Source organism: Salmo salar, chromosome ssa09 (assembly GCF_905237065.1).
Source record: "Salmo salar chromosome ssa09, Ssal_v3.1, whole genome shotgun sequence".
Lineage (NCBI taxonomy): Eukaryota > Metazoa > Chordata > Actinopteri > Salmoniformes > Salmonidae > Salmo > Salmo salar.
This window is the reverse complement of record NC_059450.1, coordinates 14061577-14086662: the sequence shown is the minus strand read 5'-3', so window position 1 is coordinate 14086662 and position 25086 is coordinate 14061577. Positions and strand designations below refer to the sequence as shown.

The 25086-nt window shown below is 42.9% G+C and overlaps 1 protein-coding gene and 1 long non-coding RNA gene across 2 annotated transcripts; one reads left to right on the top strand and one right to left on the bottom strand.

Moving 5' to 3' along the window:
• Positions 1-281: 281 nt before the first annotated feature.
• rtn4ip1 (reticulon 4 interacting protein 1) lies at positions 282-25065 on the bottom strand. The gene is made up of 9 exons (XM_014210304.2): positions 24540-25065; positions 23618-23775; positions 20950-21018; positions 18355-18479; positions 17244-17292; positions 16616-16752; positions 16154-16337; positions 12090-12182; positions 282-542 (listed from the first exon to the last, which is right to left on the bottom strand). Exons 1-9 carry the CDS (start codon positions 24817-24819, stop codon positions 414-416), a joined length of 1224 nt encoding a protein of 407 aa, XP_014065779.1. The 5' UTR covers positions 24820-25065; the 3' UTR covers positions 282-413.
• On the top strand, positions 3282-9652 carry LOC123744594 (uncharacterized). Its single transcript, XR_006770929.1, has 3 exons — positions 3282-3432; positions 3641-3770; positions 9444-9652. It is a non-coding gene; the product is annotated as an uncharacterized lncRNA (long non-coding RNA).
• Positions 25066-25086: the final 21 nt, after the last annotated feature.

Sequence of the window (25086 nt, the reverse complement as noted above, 5' to 3'; positions counted from 1 at the left end):
TGTTTTGTGTAAATGTTTTTTCATATCTTTTGAAGTCAACTTCATATTTTTCTACTTTACTACAGACATCCCTGCACAGTACATTAGCTGCTGCAGGTGTATAGATTTTGTTGAATGACTAAATAGCAATTTCAACACTGTGCTACAGTATCATGCTAACCACGGTCTTGCTTGTAAATATGTCAACAAAATGCTGTTACATCTACAAAAAAAAATAGTTTCCTTGATTGGTGTTACTATGGCGAAGAATCTCAATTACACTTTCAATGAAGATCACAAGGTCAAGGACTTGAATACATTTACTTATCACATAACTACAACAGGCAGCCTAATCTCAGACACACAGTCATAGCCTTAGCACAGACGATCATAAAGGATCATTTCTCATAATGGATGCCTAAGGATTTCGCTGGTTACTCGGATGAGTCCTCTCCGCTGCTGATCTTGACCACAGTCTTCCCCCGAGCGTGACCCTTCTCTACCTTCAGCATGGCCTGGGGCACCTGGGAGAAGGTAAACTCCTCCTCCACCACCGCACGGATCTGCAGGAACAGGAAGTGCGGTCACAGGAAGTAAAAAAAATCTAAAACAAACCTGACTTTAGACGTGTGAAGGGGCAAAGGTCAGGATTCACTCAAAGGCTTGTTGTCGACAAGTTACCTTCAAAATAAAATTTAAACTTGAGCCAAAATCTATGCAGCACTTAGCATGAATTGATCTCCACAAACATCTGAGAAATTGCCTTTAAAAGGCGCATTGTTGGTAGTGCAGTGCACAATTCTGCAACGGGCCTTTGAATGAATCCTGGCCAAATTGATCTTCCGAAAATGAATAAAAGAAAAAGTTGAGTCAGATATGGTGTATCTGTTGGCAGAGTAGCCTACATTGAAAAACGGAGAGAATGGCTGTGATGGTGATTAGGCCACCGAGCCAGTTCCTCTTCTACACAGAATGACCTGATCCTTACCTCTGAGTGGATTGAATGAAGATAACCTGTAATTGAATTGGTGAGGATGTACTGACATCTTTCACAAACTACGACGTACACCAACACTGTACACAACAGCACCCTGTTCAGCCTAAGATGCTCTCATCATGTAGTGTATTGTATATTTGAAAATGAGTTTTAAAAAAAAATACATGAACAAAACAGCTCACTGAAGAGAAAATTACATCATTGACACAGTATACCGCATATTCTGTTGCTAACCTAACACTGTAATGAGTCAACACACACATTTGCATCCTGTTGTGTTTGTTGCCATGACAAACATACCAACAGCATGGTAGGACAACCAACTGTAGAGGAACTGGTGACCAGGCCAGGCTGAAGCTAGCCGTCGCCGTTTCATCAGAACAGAATGGAACCATGATGTCATGGTGGAACGCTTCCATAACACCCAGGCAGGCCATGAAGAGACAGGAATCTGTCCCGCTTCCAGGCTGGGGAGTGGACCCGGGGGCTGACAAAGGGCCCGGATTAAGGGCCTAGAACCAGGATTACACTGGCATTCCATCTTGGCCGGTCAGGACAGCCCCGACATAGCAGGTGATTATCTGGTCTGACCATACCAAACCCAGCCTGCCTCACTGTCTGTCTGACAGAGGAGAAGGGGAGGTGTGTGTCGTGTACGTGTGTTTGTGTGGCTTCAGCCATTTGATGGCTGAAGCGTACCGATTAGTTCCTCCACTTGGCCAAGGGGGTCATAAAACCCACACTATTGACCAATATAACGTGGCACTCAGATGTAATGGTGCCACTATTGACCAATATAATTTCACCCTTTCATCAATAGGCGCTATATGACATTTGCCAACCATATCAAAGGGATATTTCAGGATTATCTACTTCCCCAGAGTCAGATGAAATCGTGGAAACCATTTTCATGTCTCTGTGTCCAGTATTAAGGAAGGTAGAGGTATTTCGTGAGCCAACGCTAACTAGCATTAGTGCAATGACAAAGTCTATGGGTATCTGCTAGGATGCTAGAAATAATTTCATGGCTGTCTTCAGCTTTACAAAAACTCTGTATAGAGTAATGAAGTGGGTTCCCACTGACCCGCTGGCATGGGAGACACACATACACTCACAGTGAAGTGTGTCACATCCCCCCTTTGGGCAAAGACCCATCCAGGTCTTTTGTACATCTCACTCACCCTTTTATGTCAAAACGGGCAGAGATGATCAAGTCACAACCATCTGCTCCACTATAGGTGCTATGGCCTAGTTACCTACTGTCTGTCTCTGAGTGAGTGAGTGAGTGAGTGAGTGTTCACCTGTGTCTAATTCTATGTGGTCACAAGAGTAATAGGTTGAGGTTTCTAAGGCAGCCTGTGTTAAAAAAAATATGTTTAAAGTACACTTATACAAAAGCCATATAAACGTAAAGAAATGTCAGACTCACGAATTGACGCATTATTATTATTATTAATTGAGTCTCTCACTATTATGGCATGTTGTTGACCATCTATTCCCTTCTGTTACTATACCATTTTAATGGCACAACCAGAAACCCATGAGGGAATGTCTATTAAAAGACTTACCCCTCATGGAAGACAATTAAAGGCCTAGTGCCTTTAAAATGATTTGTTGTGTTTTTATATAAAAAAAAATCTGAATTACAACTATATATATATATATATACACACACACTTGTAATTCAGATTTGTTTTTAGGGCGCCCCTGCTTCCAGCAGCTACATGTACGGTTCAGAATATTAGGGAATAAAAGAAAGCCATCTAAATATATGCATATTTGTCACCCTGAAAATGTCCACATTCAGTTCTTCAACCCATGGTAATGTTGGAAGGTTAGTGAGCATAGAATTATAATAGGCAGAATAGTGTAGAATAACCTTGTCTATTGCCTGCACTAACCATGGGGTTCAAACTGTTATGACTTGGTGTGGGCTCTGCTCCATAAAGATTTAAATTAGCCTACATGCATTTTATTCTTTTTATATTATAAACTGTTACTAAGGATCCTCAGCTACAACCACACAGCAGTGAGGTGTTAACAGAGGAAGCAAATGAAAGTAAATTAAACAACGGAAATAAATTGAATTATAATGTAGGCTATACCAACTGAAGGAAACAAACAGTAAATTGAGAGTTGAATATGTGGTTATTAGGCCTACTTACGGTCGATACTGACAGTGGCTAATATTTAACATGAAAGAAATGTTAAATATTACAACCACTGTTTATTGACTGATCAGATAAGACTCTTTCATTCAATTGGACCACAATCATCTCCACCCCTAAATAGGGATGGCACTAAAATTAGGTCATAAAAGGACAACACAGAGATTGGAAAATACATTTGCAATTCAGCTTCGTTGCGTTCTTCTAAACGGAGAGTCATATTCATCAAATCAAAGACCATGAACTGCCTGATGATCTTCATGCTAGTGGCTCTTTTAGTCATTGCTTGTAAGTCAAATCAAATTCATTCTTAAAAGGCAGTACACATGAGCAACAGCTCCTATAACACAGCTTCGATTTTACAGTTGAACAGCAAAAAAAAAAAAAAAAGTTTTTTAACTGTTTTTGTAAACTGTAAAAACTAGAAACTGTAAAAACTATTTATGTGCTATAATGTTAGGAAATAATGAGATTTACATTTTTCTGGTAATTCCAGGTGGAATACAAGAGGCATCTGCATCTCTACACTTATGTTTCATTAGTGGGGGCGGGTGCAGAAACCTTCGTTTGTGCCTTGCTTCTGGTGGTACTAACATTGGAAAAATGGGATGTACATGGCCGAATGTGTAAGTTTATCAATGACCGAAACTGACTTGATAAATCAGAAATGCAGTGTCCCATTATGAATTTCAAATACATTCCAATTACTGTATGCATAGCAGTAATATCAGACTGGACTCACGTTTGCGATTTTACGTAAATATTTGCTCCTCAAATAAGTATATGGAACGTTTTGTATCGTTACTAAAAACTAAAAACAGAAGATTACTAGTGGAGGTTGGTTGGGGAGGATGACTGGTGGGTGGGTGTGGGGGGCGACTAGTGGGGGTGGGGTGACTAGTGGGGGTGGGGTGACTGGTGGGGGGGCGTATACTGCGGCCGAGTAGCAACCCAAAGGTTGCGTGTTCGAGGTGCGTCCGGGACAAGTGTAGCATTTTAGCTAACCCTTCCCCTAACCTTGACTCAATTCACCTTTTATTAAATTCTTCTAACCTTTATCGTTTTACGTACATTTTCTCCTAACCGCTAACGTAAATTCTCACCGTAATTCTTTGTTGTTAGACGCAACCAGCAATTTGGTCTCAGAGAAAGATCTATATTACTATAGGTCCTCCCAAGACATATGATAAGATACACCATCCAATTCGTATGCTATGTATGTACGGACGGGTACGACCTATGATACTATACCTCCTATAATTCGTATGATATTGTATAATGCATTGACCCCTATTCCATTCATAATGCAATGTAACGTAGGTACCCTTGCACGAGCCTTGGCTTGTGCAAGCCGGAACATCTCACAGGGGCACGTTTTATTTGTCACATGCTCAAGTACAGTGAAATGCTTAACTTGCAAGCAGTACCCAACAGTGCAGTATTTCATATTTTTTTTAAGTATAACTAATGAGGAAAAAATAAGAAAAACACCAGTGGTGTGAAGTACATAAGTAAAACATACTTTAAAGTACTACTTATGTAGTTTTTTGGGGGTATCTGTACTTTACTATTTATACTTTACTACATTCCTAGATTTTTTTTTTCTTTTTACTCCATACATTTTCCCTGACAACCAAAAGTACTCATTACATTTTGAATGCTTAGCAGGACAGGAAAATTGTCAAATTCAAGCATTTATCAAGAGAACACGTGGTCATGCCCATTGCCTCTGGCCTGGCAGACTCACTAAACACAAATTCATATTTTGTAAATAGTGTCTGAGTTGGAGTGTGACCCTGGCTAAAAACAAGAAAATTGTGTTGTCTGCTAATATAAGGAATTTTAAATGATTTATACCTGTACTTTTGATACTTAAGTACACTTAAAACCAAATACTTTTAGACTGTTACTCAAGTAGTATTTTACTGGCTGACTTTTACTTGAGTAATTTTCTATTAAGGTATCTATACTTTTACTCAAGTATGACAATTGGGTACTTTTTCATCCACTGACAAATACACAAGAAATAAGAGAGGAAGCTATATACAGGGTAAATCTGGCGCGGCAGGTGGTTAGAGCATTGGTTAGAGCATTGGGCCAGTTACCAAAAGTTTGCTGGATTGAATCCCCGAGCTGACAAGGTAAAAATTTGTCGTTCTGCCCCTGAACAAGGCAGTTAACCCACTGTTCCCCAGTAGGCCGTCATTGTAAATAGGAATTTGCTCTTAACTGACTTGCCTAGTTAAATAAAGGTTAAATAAAAAGGGATTGGTGTATTTGAGGTACAGTACATGAACAAAAGTATGTGGACACCTGCTCATTGAACATCCCATTCCAAAATCAGGGCATTAATATGGAGTTTGTCCCCCCTTTGCTGCTATAACAGCCTCTACTCTTCTGGGAAGGCTTTCCCCTAGATGTTGGAACAGGGACTTGCTTCCATTCAGCCACAAGAACATTGGTGAGGTCGGTCACTGATGTTGAGTTTTAGGCCTGCCTCGCAGTCGGCGTTCCAATTCATTCCAAAAGTGTCAGATGGAGTTGAGGTCAGGGATCTGTTCAGGCCAGTCAAGTTCTTCCACACTGATCTCGACAAACCATTTATTTTTTGTTGTATTTTATCCCCTTTTTCTCCCCTATTTCGATCTTGTCTCATCGTTGCAAACCCCAACACGCTCGGGAGGCAAAGGTCGAGTCAGGCGTCCTCCAAAACATGACACGCCAAACCGCGCTTCTTAACACGGAAGCCAGCAGCGCCAATGGGTCGGAGGAAACCCGGTCACCTGACGACCAAGGTCAGCCTGCAGGCACCAGGCCCGCCACAAGGAGACGCTAGAGCGCGATGAGACAAGTAAAGTAATTATTGTGGCGTTAAGATTTCCCTTCACTGGAACTAAGGGGCCTAGCCCGAACCATGAAAAACAGCCCGAGACCATTACTCCTCCTCCACCAAACTTTACAGTTGGCACTATGCATTTGGGCAGGTAGCGTATCCGCCAAACCCAGATTCTTCCGTTGGACTGCCAGATGATGAAGCGTGATTCATCACTCCAGAGAATGCGTTTCCACTGCTTCAGAGTCTAACGGCGGCGAGCTTTACACCACTCCAGCCGACACTTGGCATTGAGCATGGTGATCTTAGGCTTGTGTGCGGCTGGTAATATATACATTGGCAATAAACAGTATGTGAACCCTTTCAATGACCTGGATTTCTGCATAAATTGGTCATAAAATAGACAAACACTTAAACTAATAACACACAGATTATTGTATTTTTCTTGTCTATATTCAATACATCATTTAAACATTCACAGTGTAGGTTGGAAAAAGTATGTGAACCCCTGGGCTAATCACTTCTCCAAAAGCTAACCTGGAGTCCAATCAATGAGACGAGATTTGAGATGTTGGTTAGAGCTGCCTAGCCCTATAAAAAACACTCACAAAATGTGAGTTTGCTATTCATAAGAAGCATTGCCTGATATGAACCATGCCTCGAACAAAAGAGATCTCAGAAGACCTAAGATTAAGAATTGTTGACTTGCATAAAGCTGGAAAGGGTTAGAAAAGTATCTCTAAAAGCCTTGATGTTCATCAGTCCACGGTAAGAAATTGTCTATAAATGGAGAAAGTTCAGCACTGTTGCTACTCTCCCTAGGAGTGGCCATCCTGCAAAGATGATTGCAAGAGCCCAACGCAGAATGCTCAATGAGGTTAAGAAGAATCCTAGTGTCAGCTAAAGACTTACAGAAATCTCTGTAACATGCTAACATCTCTGTTGACGAGTCTACGATACGTAAACACTAAACAAGAAGGGTGTAAATGGGAGGACACCACGGGAGAAGCCACTGCTGTCCAAAAAAACATTGCTGCACGTCTGAAGCTCGCAGAAGAGCACCTGGATGTTCCACAGAGCTACTGGAAAAATATTATGTGGACAGATTAAACTAAATTTGAGTTGTTTGGAAGGAACACGCAACACTATGCGTGGAGAAAAAAAAAGGCTCAGCACACCAACATCAAAACCTCATCCCAACTGTAAAGTATGGTGGAGGGAGCATCATGGTTTGGGGCTGCTTTGCTGCCTTAGGGCCTGGACAGCTTGCTATCATCGACAGAAAAATGAATTCCCAAGTTTATCAAGACATTTTGCAGGAGAATGTAAAGCTATCTGGGGCGGCAGGTAGCCTGGCGGATAGGAGCATTGGGCCAGTAACTGAAAGGTTGCTGGATTGAATCCCCGAGCTGGCAAGGTAAAGAAAATTGGTCGTTCTACCCCTGATCAAGGCATTTAACCCACTGTTCCCCGGGCCCCGAAGACGTGGATGTCGATTAAGGCAGCCCTCCGCACCTCTCTGACTCAGAGGGGTTGGGTTAAATGCGGAAGAAACACATTTCAGTTGAATGCATTCAGTTGTACAACTGACTAGGTATCCCCCTTTCCCTATCTGTCTACCAGTTGAAGCTCAACAGGACAACGACCCAAAACACAGAAGTAAATCAACAACAGAATGACTTCAACAGAAGAAAATACGCCTTCTGGAGTCCTGACCTCAACCCGATTGAGATGCTGTGGCATGACCTCGAGAGCGGTTCACACCAGACATCCCAAGAATATTGCTGAGCTGAAACAATTTTGTAAAGAGGAACAGTCCGAAATTCCCCCTGACCGTTGTGCAGTTCTGATCTGCAAATACAGAAAATGTTTGGTTGAGGTTATTGCTGCCAAAGGAGGGTCAACCAGTTATTAAAACCAAGGATTCACATACTTTTTACAGCCTGCACTGAATGTTTACACGGTGTGTTCAATAAAGACATGAACACGTATAATTGTTTGAGTGTTAGTTTAAGCAGACTGTGTTTGTCTATTGTTGTGACTTAGATGAAGATCAAATGACATTTTATGACTAATTTATGTAGAAATCTAGGTAATTCCAAAGGGTTCACATACTTTTGTAAACTGGAGTAAACAGTAATGTAAAAAGGAGTAGTGACCAGTAGCAGGCTAAATATACTGAACAAAAATATAAATGAAACATGCAACAATTTCAAAGATTTTACTGAGTTACAGTTCAAATGAGGAAATAAATCAATTAAAAGAAATTTGTTTGGCCCTAATCTATGGATTTCAAATGACTGGGAATACAGATATGCATTGGTTGGTCAAAGATACCTTTAAAAAAAAATGGGCCTGAGGATCTCGTCATGGTATTTCTGTGCATTCAAATTTCTATCGATAAAAATGCAATTCTGTTCGTTGTCTGTAGCTTATGCCTGCCCATACTGTAACCCTACCGCCACCATGGGGCACTCTGTTCACAACGTTGACATCAGCAAACCGCTCGCCCACACAATGCCATACACGTGGTCTTGTGAGGCCGGTTGGACGTACTGCCAAATCCTCTAAAAACAACATTGGAGGCGGCTTATGGTAGAAAAATGAACATGAAATTATCTGGCAACAGCTCTGGTGGACATTCCTGCAGTCAGCATGCCAATTGCACGCTCCCTCAAAACTTGAGACATCTGTGGCATTGCGTTGTGTGACAAAAATGCACATTTTAGAGTAGCCTTTAATTGTCCCCAGCACAAGCTGCACCTGTGTAATGATCATGCCGTTTAATCAGCTTCTTGATATGCCACACCTGTCAGGTGGATGGATTATCTTGGCAAAGGAGAAATGCTCACTAACAGGGATGTAAAAAAATTTGTGCATACAATTTGAAAGCATTTCTTGGATCTTTTATTTCAGCTCATGAAACATGGGACCAACACTTTACATGTTACGTTTATATTTTTGTTCAATGTCGATAGATACTAATGTTAATGGCAATCAATAATCAATGAACAGCAGCATAGTGGTAGTAATAAATCTAATCAATAATCGATTTAGCAGCAGCGTAGGAGAAGCCCATCTTCTAATTCTGTAGCGTGAGGCAGCTTGAAGTACAAGTACACCCCCTACAGGATGCGAGTCTATCATAGGGCCTTTCCCCCAATCTATATCCTTAACGCTGAGTGCCAAGCAAAGACGGATTGGTTCACATTTTTACTGTCTTTGGTATGACTTGGCCGGGCATCGAACTCCCAACCTTCCAATCTCAGGGCAGACACTAACCACAAGGCCACTGAGTTGGTTGTAAAGTAATGTATCATACTAAATAGAGGGGAACAGATTTATGTACCAAATCTTACGAATTTCCTGAGGCCAGGTTGGTAATATTCAATGTTTTATATACAGCTATAAATGTTGGTGTTGCGTATTTTTCCCAACCAAATCTATTGGATGCTTTCTCTTTCAGATGCTGTAAATGATACCGGCCAGAGTCTTGACAATGGCCACTGAGGATCCCATGGAACAGTCACCAAGAGTAGGGACTAGGGGGTGTTAACTCCTGTGTCTTGGCCAGATGCCCAACTGGCAACTCCTACTGAATTGACTATTCCTGTTTGACCCTTTTGTCATGATTTGTACTTCCCTTTTGCAGAATAAAATTGCAATGAGAAAATACTATTTGTTTCCTTTTCAATTACACAACACTATAATCACAACAACATTTGAAAGGTATTCACACATGCTTTCTTGCGGCACATGAAATAGACCACCAACATGATGCTATGCCTTGACCTGGAGTACTGGTCCCACTTTCATTGTATAGCTGATATACTTTAAAGCCTAAAAGTACAGTACTGATGCTACGAGGGCTCCCAAATAGCGCAGCAGTTTAAGGCACTGCATCTCAGTGCTAGAGTCGTCACTACAGACCCTGGCTCGATGCCTGGTTCGATCCTGGGCAGTATCACAACTGGCCGTGATTGGGAGTCCCATAGGGAGGCGCACAATTGGCCCAGCGTTCTCTGGGTTTGGCCGGTGTAGGCCGTCATTGTAAATAAGAATTTGTTCTTAACTGACTTGCCTAGTTAAATAAAGGTTACATTTAAAAAAAATAAAACATTTAAAATACAATAGTATAGAGCCAGTTTATGATATGGCACTGTGCGATAACACAAATAAGTGTTCTGAAGCGGGTCAAGTTTTACAGATGAATTTCCTTCCCTCTTTAAGAGAAAACTACTACATTCGGAGTTGCACATAGCTGCACTCCTCACCAAGTCAACAGCCTTCACCTATCCGTCATTCAGAATGCCTTTGTATGGGAATAGCGATCCCGGTAACAGCAGCATGGCGGCCAGCGCAGGCCCCAGGCTCTTAATCAGTCTGGGTGGTTCTGAGACCCACTGTTGATGCTGAAGCCCAAACCAGAAGAATCCAAATAGCAGCACATGTCCAAGGAGGGACTAAGGCTTGTGACTGGGGGACCAGGGTGGAGGAAGGTGCGCTCCAGCCTGTTGCTGCTCTTCTGGCTAGGTTGACTGGCCATGCTGGGCGCCACTATAGTCATCAAAGGAGCACTCGGCCAGTTCCGCCACATCTTCTTTGGTGGCAGAGGACACTGTTCTTCCGCCCTGCAGCCAGCCTCCTTCATGGACATAGTGAGCGCCAGACCAGGGGGCTCCCGAGTGGCGCAGCGGTCTAAGGCACTGCATCTCAGTGCAAGAGGCGTCACTACAGTCCCTGGTTCGAATCCAGGCTGCATCACATCCGGCCGTGATTGGGAGTCCCGTAAGGTGGCACACAATTGGCCCAGCGTCGTCCAGGTTTGGCCGGGGTAGGCCGTCATTGTAAATAAGAATTTGTTCTTAACTGACTTGCCTAGTTAAAATAAAAACAAATCTGTATGCCCTACCTGAAGTCCCTTGGGGTGGGAGCTCAGATTCTGGAGAGTTGTGGTCTAGGAGTTCAGTTCAGAGGACGATGACAGGAAAGTGATGAGTCTCTACCTGCCCGGAGGGGCTCCCAACATCTCATTGGTGGATTTAGATGTGAGGTCACTGCAGCCACGCACAAATCACTTCCTGTCCGGACAGGAAGTGGCCGTTGCCATGGAGAGACACCTGCAAAATCTCCAGGGAGACATTTTGCAGAGTCTGATGGTGGGCAGTGGTGAAGCATCACAGGGGCTGCAGAGGCTACTCATGTTTCTGGTGATGACACTACCTGGAACACCTGTTGTCAAATACGGCAAAGAACTCAGCCATTCACAGAGCATGTCTGTAGAGGGCAGGGCACATGATCAGACCAAATGGGCAGGGGGATCCTCAGGGGGAAAAGGGGAAACTCAAAAGCTTCAGCTTGGATCTCTTCCGCTCCCTCAGTCACTCCCGGTCAAGAGAGGAAACCCTCCTTTTTGGCAGCTTCCAACACTGCCTCCATCCCCTTCTCCTCCTCCACCTTCTACCCAGCCATGCCATCGCCCCCCATCCTGGCCTTCCTACGCTCCTGGGGCTGTGTTCACTTCCTGGTTTGTGACCAGCTCGAGGTTGGACTGCCTGGGCCCCAACTCCCTGGAAACACTGAGGCTTCAGCCACAGAAGAGCGTCGTCATCAAACTATATGTTTCTGGCAGCTAAGTCAGCCTACTGGACTTTGATTTCATGTACATTCTACAGTAAAATGTAATAATTTGACTTCAAATTATGTTTAGTCATTAGCATTCTTACAAATCAACTTCCTTGTTGTTGTGAGAGACCGTATTTGGCAGTTAAGTGTTTTGCCAAGGCCAAAACTGCCATATAAAGAACGTGGTTCAATTCTGTTAATTCCTTCAACATTTCAATTTGTCTTAGTTTGATTCAGATTACAAAAGTCAGGTTACAAGTCAAGTGGAAGAGGTTTTCATCAAATCCAAAGACCATGAACGGTCACATTCACTGTTAGTCTTTGTAAGTATTCAACATTTCTTGGATGGTTGCATAGTTTATTATTATACCAATAACCATTCAGTCAGGATGCTTTCAGCACCTGTTATTCAGCTTGATTACTCTTATAAAAAGGGAAAACAGCTGGTGGCTCAACTGAGAAAGTGAACGCTAAGACTGAACAGTACCTTTCCCGCATCCACCATCTCGCTGATGTCATCCAGGGCAAGTCCGTTGGGTGCAAACATCCCCCAGCGATAGTGCACTCCCTTGGATAAATGCTAGGAGCGACAAAGGAGAAAAAGGGAGATGAACAAGGTTTTGTACACTCAAATAAAACAAAGACATTGATGTTGGTGTTGTCCACCCACACACAGACTACTGGTGTTGTTGTCCACCCATACAGACTTAAATGCAGATGGTTAAGTAAAAATATGTGTCTCAGATGTACTATATATAAATTAAACAAACTACAAACTTCACATACAAATTTATCAGTCGATAATTAGGTTGAGATTATTACCAGTTTATAAATCACTCCTAACCAGTGGCCTGTAAAATAGAAACATGCATATGTAGATGAGCACCTTTGTCTGAATCTCTGGTTATATTTGCCTTCGTTGCATGTGGTATATCCGTGGTTTATAATGCTCTTCATTACAAATGCATTGGTTTTATTATTCTGCTGTCGATCACTCACTATACCATTGTGAGGCAGTGTTGGCACACACAAGGCAAGACACCAACCCACACAGACAACGGCATCCCTGGCTGTATCAACTGCCTTCTAATCCCAGACACCATACACACAAAGCACTTTTTTTTTTTTTTTAATGAGTTTACATTTTAACCAAAAGAGGACTGTCTAAGTGTCAAAGTATGTCAGGCGACAGGGTGTGGAGCACCCCTCTTTCACGAAGGCATTCCCTATCCATTATTTTTCCCAGCATCAAGATGGCATTCCCGGCTCCATTCCAAACAGAAAAAGGAGATGGCTGAGTGCTAGGGTTTGTGGGTGGTGTCTCAGCGGGGGCGTGGTCCAGGGGAAGGTTCCTCAACATAAAGCACCTAGGGAGATTATAGGGTTTTTAAACGAGGACAACTTCGACTGGCAAACCGGTTGTCTGCACTTTAGTTCTGATTACACTGTGCGTGCACTATGAGCACTAATAGTTTGAGGAGAAAGAAAGGTTGGAACTGAGAGGTTGGGTTATTTCCTGTCTTAACCCACAGACTACATCCGTCATTCATTATTTTCCACTTTTGAGTTTTTGCAATTCAGTGCTTTATTCTACCGGTGCCCAATCTTCTGCAATTGCAGAGTTGCAATTGATCGATGGAGAAAGAGATGTTTAGGAGAGCCACTGTGTGTGTGTGTGTGTGTGTGTGTGTGAGAATAAGATTTCCAAAGGAACTGAGGTTCTCATTTTGACACCTAACAAACCAGGTGAGCATACACTGTCTGTATTAGTAATATTCAAACAAAATACGCCTCCAAAGTATCTAACCACCAAACCAAAGGTAAACATTTAAACATGAACCAAATCTGTTACGTATGCCTCTTTCAGTCCTGTCTGAGGGCTGTTTCCATGGAGACTCCAGGCCAGTAGTTTGATGAGCGAATTGTACCCCGTTGTGACATGCTCCCTCTCTGGGGACAGAGGCCTTCTCTCTACCCAAACTACCCAAGGCCCACTAATACTGGGGTGGCCGCGAGATCAGCTCAACACTCCCACATCATTGCATCCAGCTCTGTTTCCCGAAAGCCTAGGGGCCATGTTTTCCCATCGTTGGCCCCAGACCTTAGAGGCCATGCTCCATTAAGCACTTTGTAGGCTGTCTTGGAAATGAGAGATCATATGATGTAGAGAGCGGAGAGAGACATTAAGGTATAGAGGGGAGAAAGAGGGAGAGATCAGTGGGTGTTCAAAAAGTGATAGACAGTATGGGGTGTTGATAAGGTGTGTTGATTTAAGTTCCCCCATATCTTCTATATTCTAGCCAAGGTCTGACACTTTCTACTGTCAACACTGTCCCGAGACAAACCCCATGGTACAAATCCACCGTGCCAATCTACCTATAGTGGGGGAGAAAAATGGTGCATGTTTCCATGGGGTTCCCCCAAACCATGTCTTCACACACACCCACCTTGTCTTCAGTTTCTATTTCCCAGAGTCAATGTTTTTCCATTTCTGTTACTAGATACTATTACAGTACTGATAAAGTGAGAACCTTATGGCACTGGAGTACAATGTGTTCCAAGTCCTACTTCAGCCTAGAAGTGCTACAGTATTCCAGCAGTGCTGTATTCAATGAATGCAATCCGCACATCACAGTTCTGGTTCTCCCTGATAAGACTCACTTAAGCATACAGTTATCTGTAGTTCTGTGTGTATTGTGTGGTGAGTGGGAGTAAGAAGAACAAACTTGGCACGCACAAAGCCTCAAAATGCACTACACATATTGCGGTTTGTACACCACAAAATGCCAACAGGATCTCAGTGTCACTCTGTAAGGGTGAGATGACAAGCAAGGGGAGTGAGATGGGGTTTTGCTTTATAAGGGGACACTGCAGATGTCTTGTAAAGTGCTTTACTGCACATGTTCAAGGCAGAGGTCGTATACAGTACCAGTCAAAGGTTTGGACACACCTACTCATTTAAGGGTTTTTCTTTATTTTTACTATTTTCTACATTGTAGAATAACAGTGAAGACATCAAAACTATGAAATAACACATATGGAATCATGTAGTAACCAAATAAGTGATAATAAACTAATCAAAATATATTTTATATTTGAGATTCTTCAAAGTAGCCACCCTTTTCCTTGATGACAGCTTTGTACACTCTTGGCATTCTCTCCACCAGCTTCATGAGGTAGTCACCTGGAATGCATTTCAATTAACAGATGTGCCTTGTTAAAAGTTAATTTGTGGAATTTCTTTCCTTCTTAATGTTTTTGAGCTAATCAGTTGTGTTGAGCTAATCAGTTGTGACAAGGTAATGGTGGTATAGAGAAGATAGCCCTGTTTGGTAAAAGACCAAGTCCATATTATAGCAAGAACAGCTCAAATAAGCAAAGACAAACAACAGTCCATCATTACTTTATGACATGAAGGTCAGTCAATATGGAAAATTTCAAGAACTTTGAAAGTTTCTTCAAGTGCAGTCGCAAAAACCATCAAGCGCTATGATGAAACTGGCCCTCATGAGGACCACAAAAGGAAAGGAAAACCCAGAGTTACCTCTGCTGCAGAGGATAAGTTCATTAGTTACCAGCCTCAGAAATTGCAGCCCAAATAAATGCTTCACAGAGTTCAAGTAACAGACATCTCAACATCAACTGTTCAGAGGAGACAGCGTGAATCAGGCCTTCATGGTCAAATTTTTGCAAAGAAACCACGACTAAAGGACACCAATAATCAGAAGAGAGACTTGCTTGGGCCAAGAAGCACAAGCAATGGAAATCTGTCCTTTGGTCTGATGAGTCCAAATGTGTGATTTTGGGTTCCAACCGCCGTGTCTTTGTGAGATGCAGAGTAGGTGAACGGATGATCTCCGCATGTGTGGTTCCCATCGTGAAGCACGGAAGAGGAGGTGTGATGGTCCTTTGCTGATGACACTGTCAGTGATTTATTTATCAGACAAGGCACACTTAACCAGCATGGCTACCACAGCATTCTGCAGCGATATGCCATCCCATCTGCTTGCACTTAGTGGGACTATCATTTGTTTTTCAACAGGACAATGACCCAAAACACACCTCCAGGCTGTGTAAGGACTATTTGACCAAGATGGAGAGTGATGGAGTGCTGCATCAGATGACCTGGCCTCCACAATCACCCGACCTCAACCCAATTGAGATGGTTTGGGATGAGTTGGACTGCAGAGTGAAGGAAAAGCAGCCAACAAGTGCTCAGCATTTGTGGGAACTCCTTCAAGACTGTTGGAAAAGACAATGCCAAGAGTGTGCAAAGCTGTCATCAGGGCAGAGGGTGGCTACTTTGAAGAATCTATAATAAAAAAGATTTTGATTTGTTTTGACTTTTTTGGTTACTACATGATTCCATATGTGTAATTTCATAGTTTATGTCTTCACTGTTATTCTACAATGTAGAAAATAGCACAAATAAAGAAAAACCCTTAAATGAGTAGGTGTGTCCAAACTTTTGACAGGTACTGTATGGTTCTGTGATCACCTGTATAAATAAAGGACACAGAAAATGAAATACAGAAACGCTGCCACAGTTACCTTGAGGGCCTTGGATGCCACGGTGACCCCAGTCTGGAGCATTCCATCAGCGATACCCAGCCGGTCAGTGTTACAGAGGAAGGGCGTTACCAGTGTTACGTACTTGGCGCCACACCACGGCTTCAGCAGGCCCAGAGCCCAGCTCTCTGTGTCCCCGCCCACATTATCCAGAACCAGATCAAACCTAGGACGGGGGAGGAGAGGTAGAGAGAGATGGAGAGAGACAGAGAGGGAGTTAATTTTGTTACATGGAGAGTCATTTTCCCACACACCAATGAGAGTTGACTGTGGCTATGAGAGAGATGTGCCCAAGCCTTGATTACAGCAACCTGACCAATGGGGAACACTCCTCATCCTATTCAGATAAATGCCACCATGGAGGTTTTAAAGTATGTCTGCATGTGCTTCTGTATGCTTCTGTGTGACAAGGGAAAAGGTGTGTGTGTTTGTGGGCGAGCTCACTTTTCCAGCGCCCTCAGGGGCACCTCAACAGGCCCAGCTGTGTAGTCCACCACGTGATCCACCCCTAGACCCCTCACCAGCCGCTCGGCATTCTGGGAGCAGGTTACTGTCACATGGGCTCCCCAGGCCTTGAGCATCTGAGACGAGAAAACAGGATCTACATCATCATCACACTCTTTACCTGGAATGATGTTGATAATATCAGTAAGACTTGTGTAATAGAAGTGAGCGAGGGTGCAGCCGGCACACATATCATCTCTTATAACAGGAGAGATCAGATGAACCAGCACTGAATCCATGATGTAAGATACATGTGCAGATTGAAGTCACAGCAAAAGGCTGAAGTGGCACACTAGGACACCCGATCCAAGACGAGCGTATAACATCCCTGACATAATTATAAACAGCTGTCCATGGAACAGAATTTACAGGATTTAGATAATATAATTGTTTGTTTATTATTAAGGATCTTTCTTTTCCACCATTGTTTTGTATTATGACCACGCAGCTATCGTCACCGCGATGTGGTTTGAATACCTAAGATTGAAAGCAAACAGAGTCACATTGAAGATTAAGTCATGAATCTACAGAATGAGAGCATCATGGTTATCATCAGCAGCCTGATCACCTGTATAGAAAATGTTCCGACTCCTCCTGAACCTCCCAGGATCAGAATGCTGTATGAGGACGGAAAACACCGGATTAAAACAGAGTCATGATGGAGTAAACACAGAGTCATGATGGAGACAAACATATGTCCTTTACTAATCCAGGTTTTTGTGTTTGACTTTGATGTACATTTAACGTGTGTACAAAACACACACACATTTAACTGAGTATACAAAACATTAGGAACACCATCCTAATATTGAGTTGCATCCCCTTTTGCCCTCAGAACACCTTCAATTCGTTGAGGCATGGACTCTACAAGGTGTCGAAAGCGTTCCACAAGGATGCTGGCCCATGCGTCCCACAGTGTTGTCAAGTTGACTGGATGTCCTTTGGGTGGTGGATCATTATTGATACACACGGGAAATGTGAAAAACATAGCAACGTTGCAGTTCTTGACACACTCAAACCAGTGCGCCAAGCACCCTTACCAAACCCTGTTCAAAGGCATTTTAAACATGTCTTACCCATTCACCCTCTGAATGTCACACATACACAATCCATGTCCCAATTGTCTCAAGGCTTAAAAATTGTTCTTTAATAACCTGTCTCCTCCCCTTCATCTATACTGATTAAAGTGGATTTAACAACTGACATCAATAATGGATCATATCTTTCACCTGGATTCACCTGGTCAGTCTGTCATGGAAAGAGCAGTTGTTCCTAATGTTTTGTACACGAAGTCAAAGTCATACACAAAAATGTGTCCAATTGTTCAATATGTTGCATGTGAACCAGGTGCTTCAGGGTCCAGTGCCATGCCAGCCACTGATGAAGCCCATTTCCAAAGAACCAACTTTGCCCACAGTACAATTCCCTCCACATGCTCATTACCCACAGGCCTCACAGACAGGATTTTTATGAAATAACCAAGTTGAATACTCAACCAGATCAAAGACATGAGAAGTCTTTTAGATGAATATGGACAACAGCATGGGTTAGAAGGGGAAAGAGACAACTTGAACTCAAAGTGGCAGGAAATGTGTGTGTGTGTGTGTGTGTGTGTGTGTGTGTGTGTGTGTGTGTGTGTGTGTGTGTGTGTGTGTGTGTGTGTGTGTGTGTGTACTTGCCGTTTTTTGGCACAGTTGTCCTTGTTGAGGCCTCCTGTGTTGACTAGGGCAGACCAGGCTGTGGCAGCCACGTAAGGAACAGCCGCCGCCTCTATGTGACTCAGACATTTGGGCTTTTTGGACACCTGGCTCGGACACAAAATGGCGCACTCAGAAGTAGGTCACAAATATCTGTCCATATGTCAAAAGGTTGAGGTAAGGATTAGGGGGAAGAGAAATCTGATCCTAGATCAACTTCCACCTTGAGCCTGACAAACCTCCCACCAAACCTGTCACTATCTGAAACGGTTCAGTAATCATCCATTAAAAGTTATGCATTATGATGCCATGTAAAAGCTGACTAATCTGTCTGCAGTCCTAATTTCTCCTCCTCTTCACATAGTAAGGTCAGCTTTTCCCCTAAATGCATTTAGCAGCGGGCGCACTGCCACATTATTTATACATACAGTACCAGTCAAAAGTTTGGACACACCATTCAAGGGTTTTTCTTCATTTTTACTATTTTCTACATTGTAGAATAATAGTGAAGACATCAAAACTATGAAATAAAACATATGGAATCATGTAGTAACCAAAAGTGTTAAACAAATCAAAATATATTTATATTTGAGTTTCTTCAAATAGCCACCCTTTGGCTTGATGAAACCTTTACACGCTCTTGGAATTCTCTCAACCAACTTCAACTGGAATGCTTTTCCAACAGTCTTGAAGGAGTTCCCACATATGCTGATCACTTGTTGGCTGCTTTTCATTCAATTGGGTTGAGGTCGGGTGATTGTAGAGGCCAGGACATCTGAAGCAGCACTCTATCACTCTCCTTCTTGGTCAAATAGCCCTTACAGTCTGGAGGTGTGTTGGGTCATTGTTGAAAAACAAATGACTTGTTGTAGCCATGCTGGTTAAGTGTGCTTTGAAATCTAAATAAATCACAGTGTCACCAGCAAAGCACCCCCACACCATCACACCTCATCCTCCGTGCTTCACAGTGGGAACCACACGTGCGGAGATCATCCCTTCACCTACTCTGCATCTCACAAAGACATGGCGGTTGGAACCAAAAATTACACATTTAGACTCATCAGACCAAAGGACAGATTTCCATTGCTTGTGCTTCTTGGCCCAAGCAAGTCTCTGCTTATTATTGGTGTCCTTTAGTAGTGGTTTCTTTGCAGAAATTTGACCATGAAGGCCTGATTCATGCATTCTCCTCTGAACAGTTGATGTTGAGATGTGTGAAGCATTTATTTGGCCTGATATTTCTGAGGCTGGAATGTCTACTGAACTTATCCTCTGCAGCAGAGGTAACTCTGGGTCTTCCTTTCCTGTGGCGGTCCTCATGAGGGCCAGTTTCATCATAGTGCTTGATGGTTTTTGTGATTGCACTTGAAGAATCTTTCAAAGTTCTTGAAATGTTCCGTATTGACTGTCCTTCATGTCTTAAAGTAATGATGGATTGCCATTTCTCTTTGCTTAGTTGAGCTGTTATTGCCATAAGATGGACTTGGTCTTTTACCAAATAGGGCTGTCTTCTGTATACTACCCCTACCTTGTCCACAACACAACTGATTGGCTCAGACGGATTAAGAAGGAAAGAAATTCCACAAATTAACTTTTAACAAGGCACACCTTTTAATTGAAATGCATTCCAGGTGACTACCTCATTAAGTTGGTGAATGCAAAGAGTGTGCAAAACTGTCATGAAGGCAAAGGGTGGCTACTTTGAAGAATCTGAAATATATTTTGATTTGTTTAACACTTTTTTGGTTACTACATGACTCCATAGTTTTGATGTCGTCACTATTATTCTACAATGTAGAAAATAGTCAAAATAAAGAAAAACCCTGAGTAGGTGTGTCCAAACTTTTGACTGGTACTGTATATCATTTTGGGGATGGTAAAACGTTTTCAGTGTAAACTTAAACAACTAAAACCAGATACAAAGCATGTAGAAAAGATAATGGAGCAATATTTTTTTTTATAAAAGAATCGTTGAGAACTAACAATCACCTAAATCGGGGAGAATATAAAATTCCAAAAAATGTCATGTTTGACTCACTTAGATAGCATAAGAACACGGAATAAGCCATGGGAAAATGTGTTGAACTGTAGGAAATTGCAGGAAATTAGCTTTACAATTTTGAAATGTAAAGAGGGCCTCTAAAACCACTCTATTGGCCACACCCACGCTAATCAAAGGGGAAACACCGAAGCCATTAATGACCATGCCTCACTGAGCAGCAGCCACACTGCCTGCAGCTTTTCTTCTCAAATCTGAGACCAATTGTAGTCTATCCCAAAAGTCCATTCCAGCCTAGCAACATAATTTAGCTCACAAGAGATACCTAGTATTGCCTATACCAAGGTATCCAAACACTACTGTGCATTGTCTTGTGAACATGCTAGAGAAAGCAGAGTATCCCTGGTAGTGGTAAAGAAAGTGAGATTTAAAAAAACATATAGTACTTCAACTGAAATGTTAACTACTCGTACACATATTTGCATGTACAATGTAGAAATAAGCAAACAGTGGTTGTGGTAAAAAAAAAATACAAAAAAATACAACATAAAACAAACGGGTCAGAAACAAAACAGTACCTCATTTGCACTCAACACCACAAACTCAGCCAGGCTGCCTTGTTTCCATGGGGGAATGGCTGCCCACACCTGAGAAGAAAAAAAACAACAATGGCTTAACCAACCATGCACTAGTATGACCCTGCATGGGTGGCACAGATACAAATATTGTGAAATTTTTTATTCTCTGTTTGGATATACACTATATACACAAAAGTACATGGACACCCCTTCAAATTAGTGGTTTCGCCTATTTCAGCCACACCCATTGCTGACAGGTGTTTAAAATCTAGCACATAGCCAAGCAATCTCCATAGACAAACATTTGCAGTAGAATGCCCTTACTTAAGAGCTCAGTGACTTTCAACATGGCACCGTCATAGGATGCCACCTTTCCAACAAGTCAGTTCGTCAAATTTCTGCCCTGTGAGAGCTGCCCCGGTCAACTGTAAGTGCTGTTATTGTGAATTGGAAACATTTAGAAGCAACAACGGCTCAGCCGCGAAGTGGTAGGCCACACAGAAAGGGACCACCGAGTGCTGAAGCACTTAGCACGTAAAAATCATCTGTCCTCGGTTGCAACACACACTACAGATTTCCAAACTGCCTCTGGAAGCAACGTCAGCCCAAGAACTGTTCGTCGGGAGCTTAATCAAAATGGGTTTCCATGGCCGAGCAGCCACACACAAGCCTAAGATCACCATAAGCAATGCCAAGCGTCGGCTGGAGTGGTGTAATGCTCACCACCATTGGACTCTGAAGCAGTGGAAAGCATTCTCTGGAGTGTTGAATCACGCTTCACCATCTGGCAGTCCGACGAACTAATCTGGTTTTGGCGGATGCCAGGAGAACGCTACCTGCCCCAATGCATAGTGCCAACTGTAAAGTTTGGTGGAGGAGGAATAATGGTCTGGAGCTGTTTTTCATGGTTCAGGCTAGGCCACTTAGTTCCAGTGGAAGGAAATATTAACGCTACAGCATACAATGACATTCTAGACGATTCTGTTGGAAAACTTTGTGGCAACAGTTTGGGGAAGGCCCTTTCCTGTTTCATCATGACAATGCCCCTGTGCACAAAGCAAGCTCCATACAGAAATGGTTTGTTGAGATCGGTGTGGAAGAACTTGACTGGCCTGCAGAGCCCCATCGAACACCTTTGAGATTAATTGGAATGCCGACTGCGAGCCAGGTCTAATCGCCCAACATCAGTGCCCAACCGCACTAAAGCTTGCGGCTGAATGGAAGCAACTCCCCGCAGCAATGTTCCAACATCTAGTGGAAAGCCTTCCCAGAAGACTGGAGGCTGTTATAGCAGCAAAGGGAGGACCAACTCCATATCAATGCCTATGATTTTGGAATGAGATGGTCAACGAGCAGGTATCCACATACTCTTGGTCATGTAGTGTATGTTATGTTTACATCCATTTAATGGGATAGTGTTTCACTGCAAGCCACAGGCCCACCCAATCAGATACATTTTAAAAAAATGTAAAAAATGATGCTCTACTTGTCAGTGAGGGGATTAGATTAATCTGGCCCGGGCACCCAGGTAGGTATGTTTTGCACCAGGTGAAAGATGATTGCATTCGTTTTAAAACCGGGTTGCCTCCCGGGCGCGACCCAGGTGCCCTGTTCAAAGCCCACGGCGAAGTTGGCTCAAAACCAAAGTGACGTAATTAAGCACGAGGAGTAAATAGTAGCATTCTGTGTTTTCACATGTAAAAGTGATTGCTTTGGATAAAAACGCTTTATCTGCCTTAACAATGAAAATTAGTTTGAAACGAAGCACCATGCTACCTTGTTGACAACATGACCGAGTGGTGCAGATTACTGTTCCATTTGAGAAGGGCCCTCCTCCCTCACGGCTTTTGCTTGTTCACGTCACGGGCCACAGACCGGTACTCAGCATAATCGAATCCGCCCAGTGTTCCAAACAGGACATTATTTGTCTTTTTACCTAAACATGCAAACACCATCAGATAGAATTCATAGCAAGCAGTGCAGTGCAGTGCACTGGAATGACATTCACTCTCTTGGGATGGGTGGCTGAAAATAACTAACTGTAAGTCACACCCCCATTAAGCCACGAATATGACTCTATTGACAAATACACTGTGATTCTATGGCTATATGCTCCATGCCACTGCCTACTTCATTTATTAATTTAGCAAACAAGACAGCTCATAATCCAGTGCTTTTTATCAGACAACACACCTATATTTTAGCTTTAATTAGCTTTAAAAATGCAACATTTTCACTCAGCCTCATGGCAAAACGTTGTAGAATAGCATGAGATTAGCTATAAAACTGCACGTTTCTCTTTGCTCCGTGGCAAAATGTGTAGAATTGCAGGAAGTTGAATGTATATTCTTTGACCCACCCATCAACCAATTAATGGCTACGCTACTGCCCCAAGGTGGTGCAATTAAATGTAACCTTATATAATGAGGTACTCCACATCTCAACTGCACTTGGATTAAGTAAACAAAGCACTAACAGAAGAGCCAAAAAACAGACAGCCCCTCATTGTCATAACATGCTACAATGACATGACTTCATGAAGAGGCACTGTGGAGCCACATTGTATTTATACTATAAGCCACACACACACACACACACACACACACACACAGAGAGAGAGAAAGTGTCGCCCTATTCTACTCCATCCTGGGGCCCGTGTTTGTGTTACCTCATCCCCCTCTTTAAAGTAGGCTGATGCCACATCCAGACCACACTCCATGATGACTCCGGACATATCTCGGCCCAGAATGAGGGGGAACTCACTGCCCGACTGGTTGATGTTCAGGGGGTCTCTCTTCATGGCCATAGTGGCAGCCCCATACCCACCTGAGAGGGCAGAAACAACACAGAAATGAGGCCTAACCAGATTAGAAATAACCACAACAGTCCATGTGGAGACATGTGGATTCAGTTACGAACAGAGGCCACAAGATGATGAGAACACAGATTAACTGGCAAGATCATCACTGAATATGCAGAGAGGTAACCATGAAGAACTCAATGCACCCTACCTCCTCAAAGAGCACATATAGGCCTAGCTGTGGTTTACCAGTCGTTGAGTGGTGGGAGTTCAACACCCAAACCACAAGTTTCGTCAGTCTACTTTCCCTTTGCGTCAGAAGAGCTTTACTCGTTACCTGGTGTGATCCATTATGCCCACACAGTTCTCTCTCACACAGACCATATTTGAATGGCAAAAAAACAGATGCTCAGTCAACTCTGAATGAGAGCAGTTTAGACTGAGGGATGTTGAATTTCCTTTTCACTAGTGGTGTGTGCACAAATGTGAAAATGTCTTGCATCTGTCTTCATATAGGTACAGGAGCTCCACAATACGTTTGAGCTGATATTCTGTAAGAGGAACAGGAGCTCAAGCAGTAGAACATTTGAGGTGCTGGTACTCAGCTGTGGTGAGCTCCTGCCCAAGTCAAGCACGGGCTATATGTAAAATATCTGATAGTCTATGTTCTCTAAGAACTGAAGGTTATAGGAAAACCACTGACATGAACAATGAAGAGGTAGCCTATAAAAAAGTTACATCACGGGAATCAAACGTGCTAGAAGACCACATATCTTTATCAGGCACCAACCTCTCATGCTGACGTCAATGGGGTTTAGACCTGCGGCATGAACTTGAACGACGACTTCATTCGGATAGTTGATGATTGGGAAGCCGGCGTTTTTAGTGAACCGTAGGACATCATTGCTGCCGTATCTATCGATAACCCAAGCAGGCATTATTGTCATACGGCTGTTTGAGGTGTTGAACAGTCTCCTCTGATCTCCATGCACCAATGTTTTCACACATGGTGCTCTACTGTTAAGGAGACACGACCACCAACTGCAAGCCAACTGTCTCAAAGGAAGCATGATTATCTCCAGATATCAATTGTCACTACACTTCCTCTTCAATCGTGTACTCTGCACATTAGTTATCAAGCCATGCACGCGACTACAATTAGCTCAATGACTGATATCTAATCTTTCCATTCATTAGACAATACAATGGGCAAAGTTGCAGATACTATAGTTTTTACAGTCTGGAAGGACAGTGTTCATTTAGCTCTGCACTTAATCCCGCTGCTTCCTCGTCTACTGCTGGCAGCGTCTGACAGCTTCTACTCAACCAATGGTAGT

Bases quoted from the DNA above. Each gene is read 5' to 3' on its own strand.
- rtn4ip1 (XM_014210304.2), bottom strand. From the start codon at position 24,819: ATGCTTCCTTTGAGACAGTTGGCTTGCAGTTGGTGGTCGTGTCTCCTT. The intron at 16,753-17,243 runs GTGATCAGGCTG...TTCTCGTCTCAG, and splicing joins TCGGAACATTTTCTATACAG to ATGCTCAAGGCCTGGGGAGC. The intron at 543-12,089 runs GTACTGTTCAGT...CTGTTCCTGCAG, and splicing joins AGATGGTGGATGCGGGAAAG to ATCCGTGCGGTGGTGGAGGA.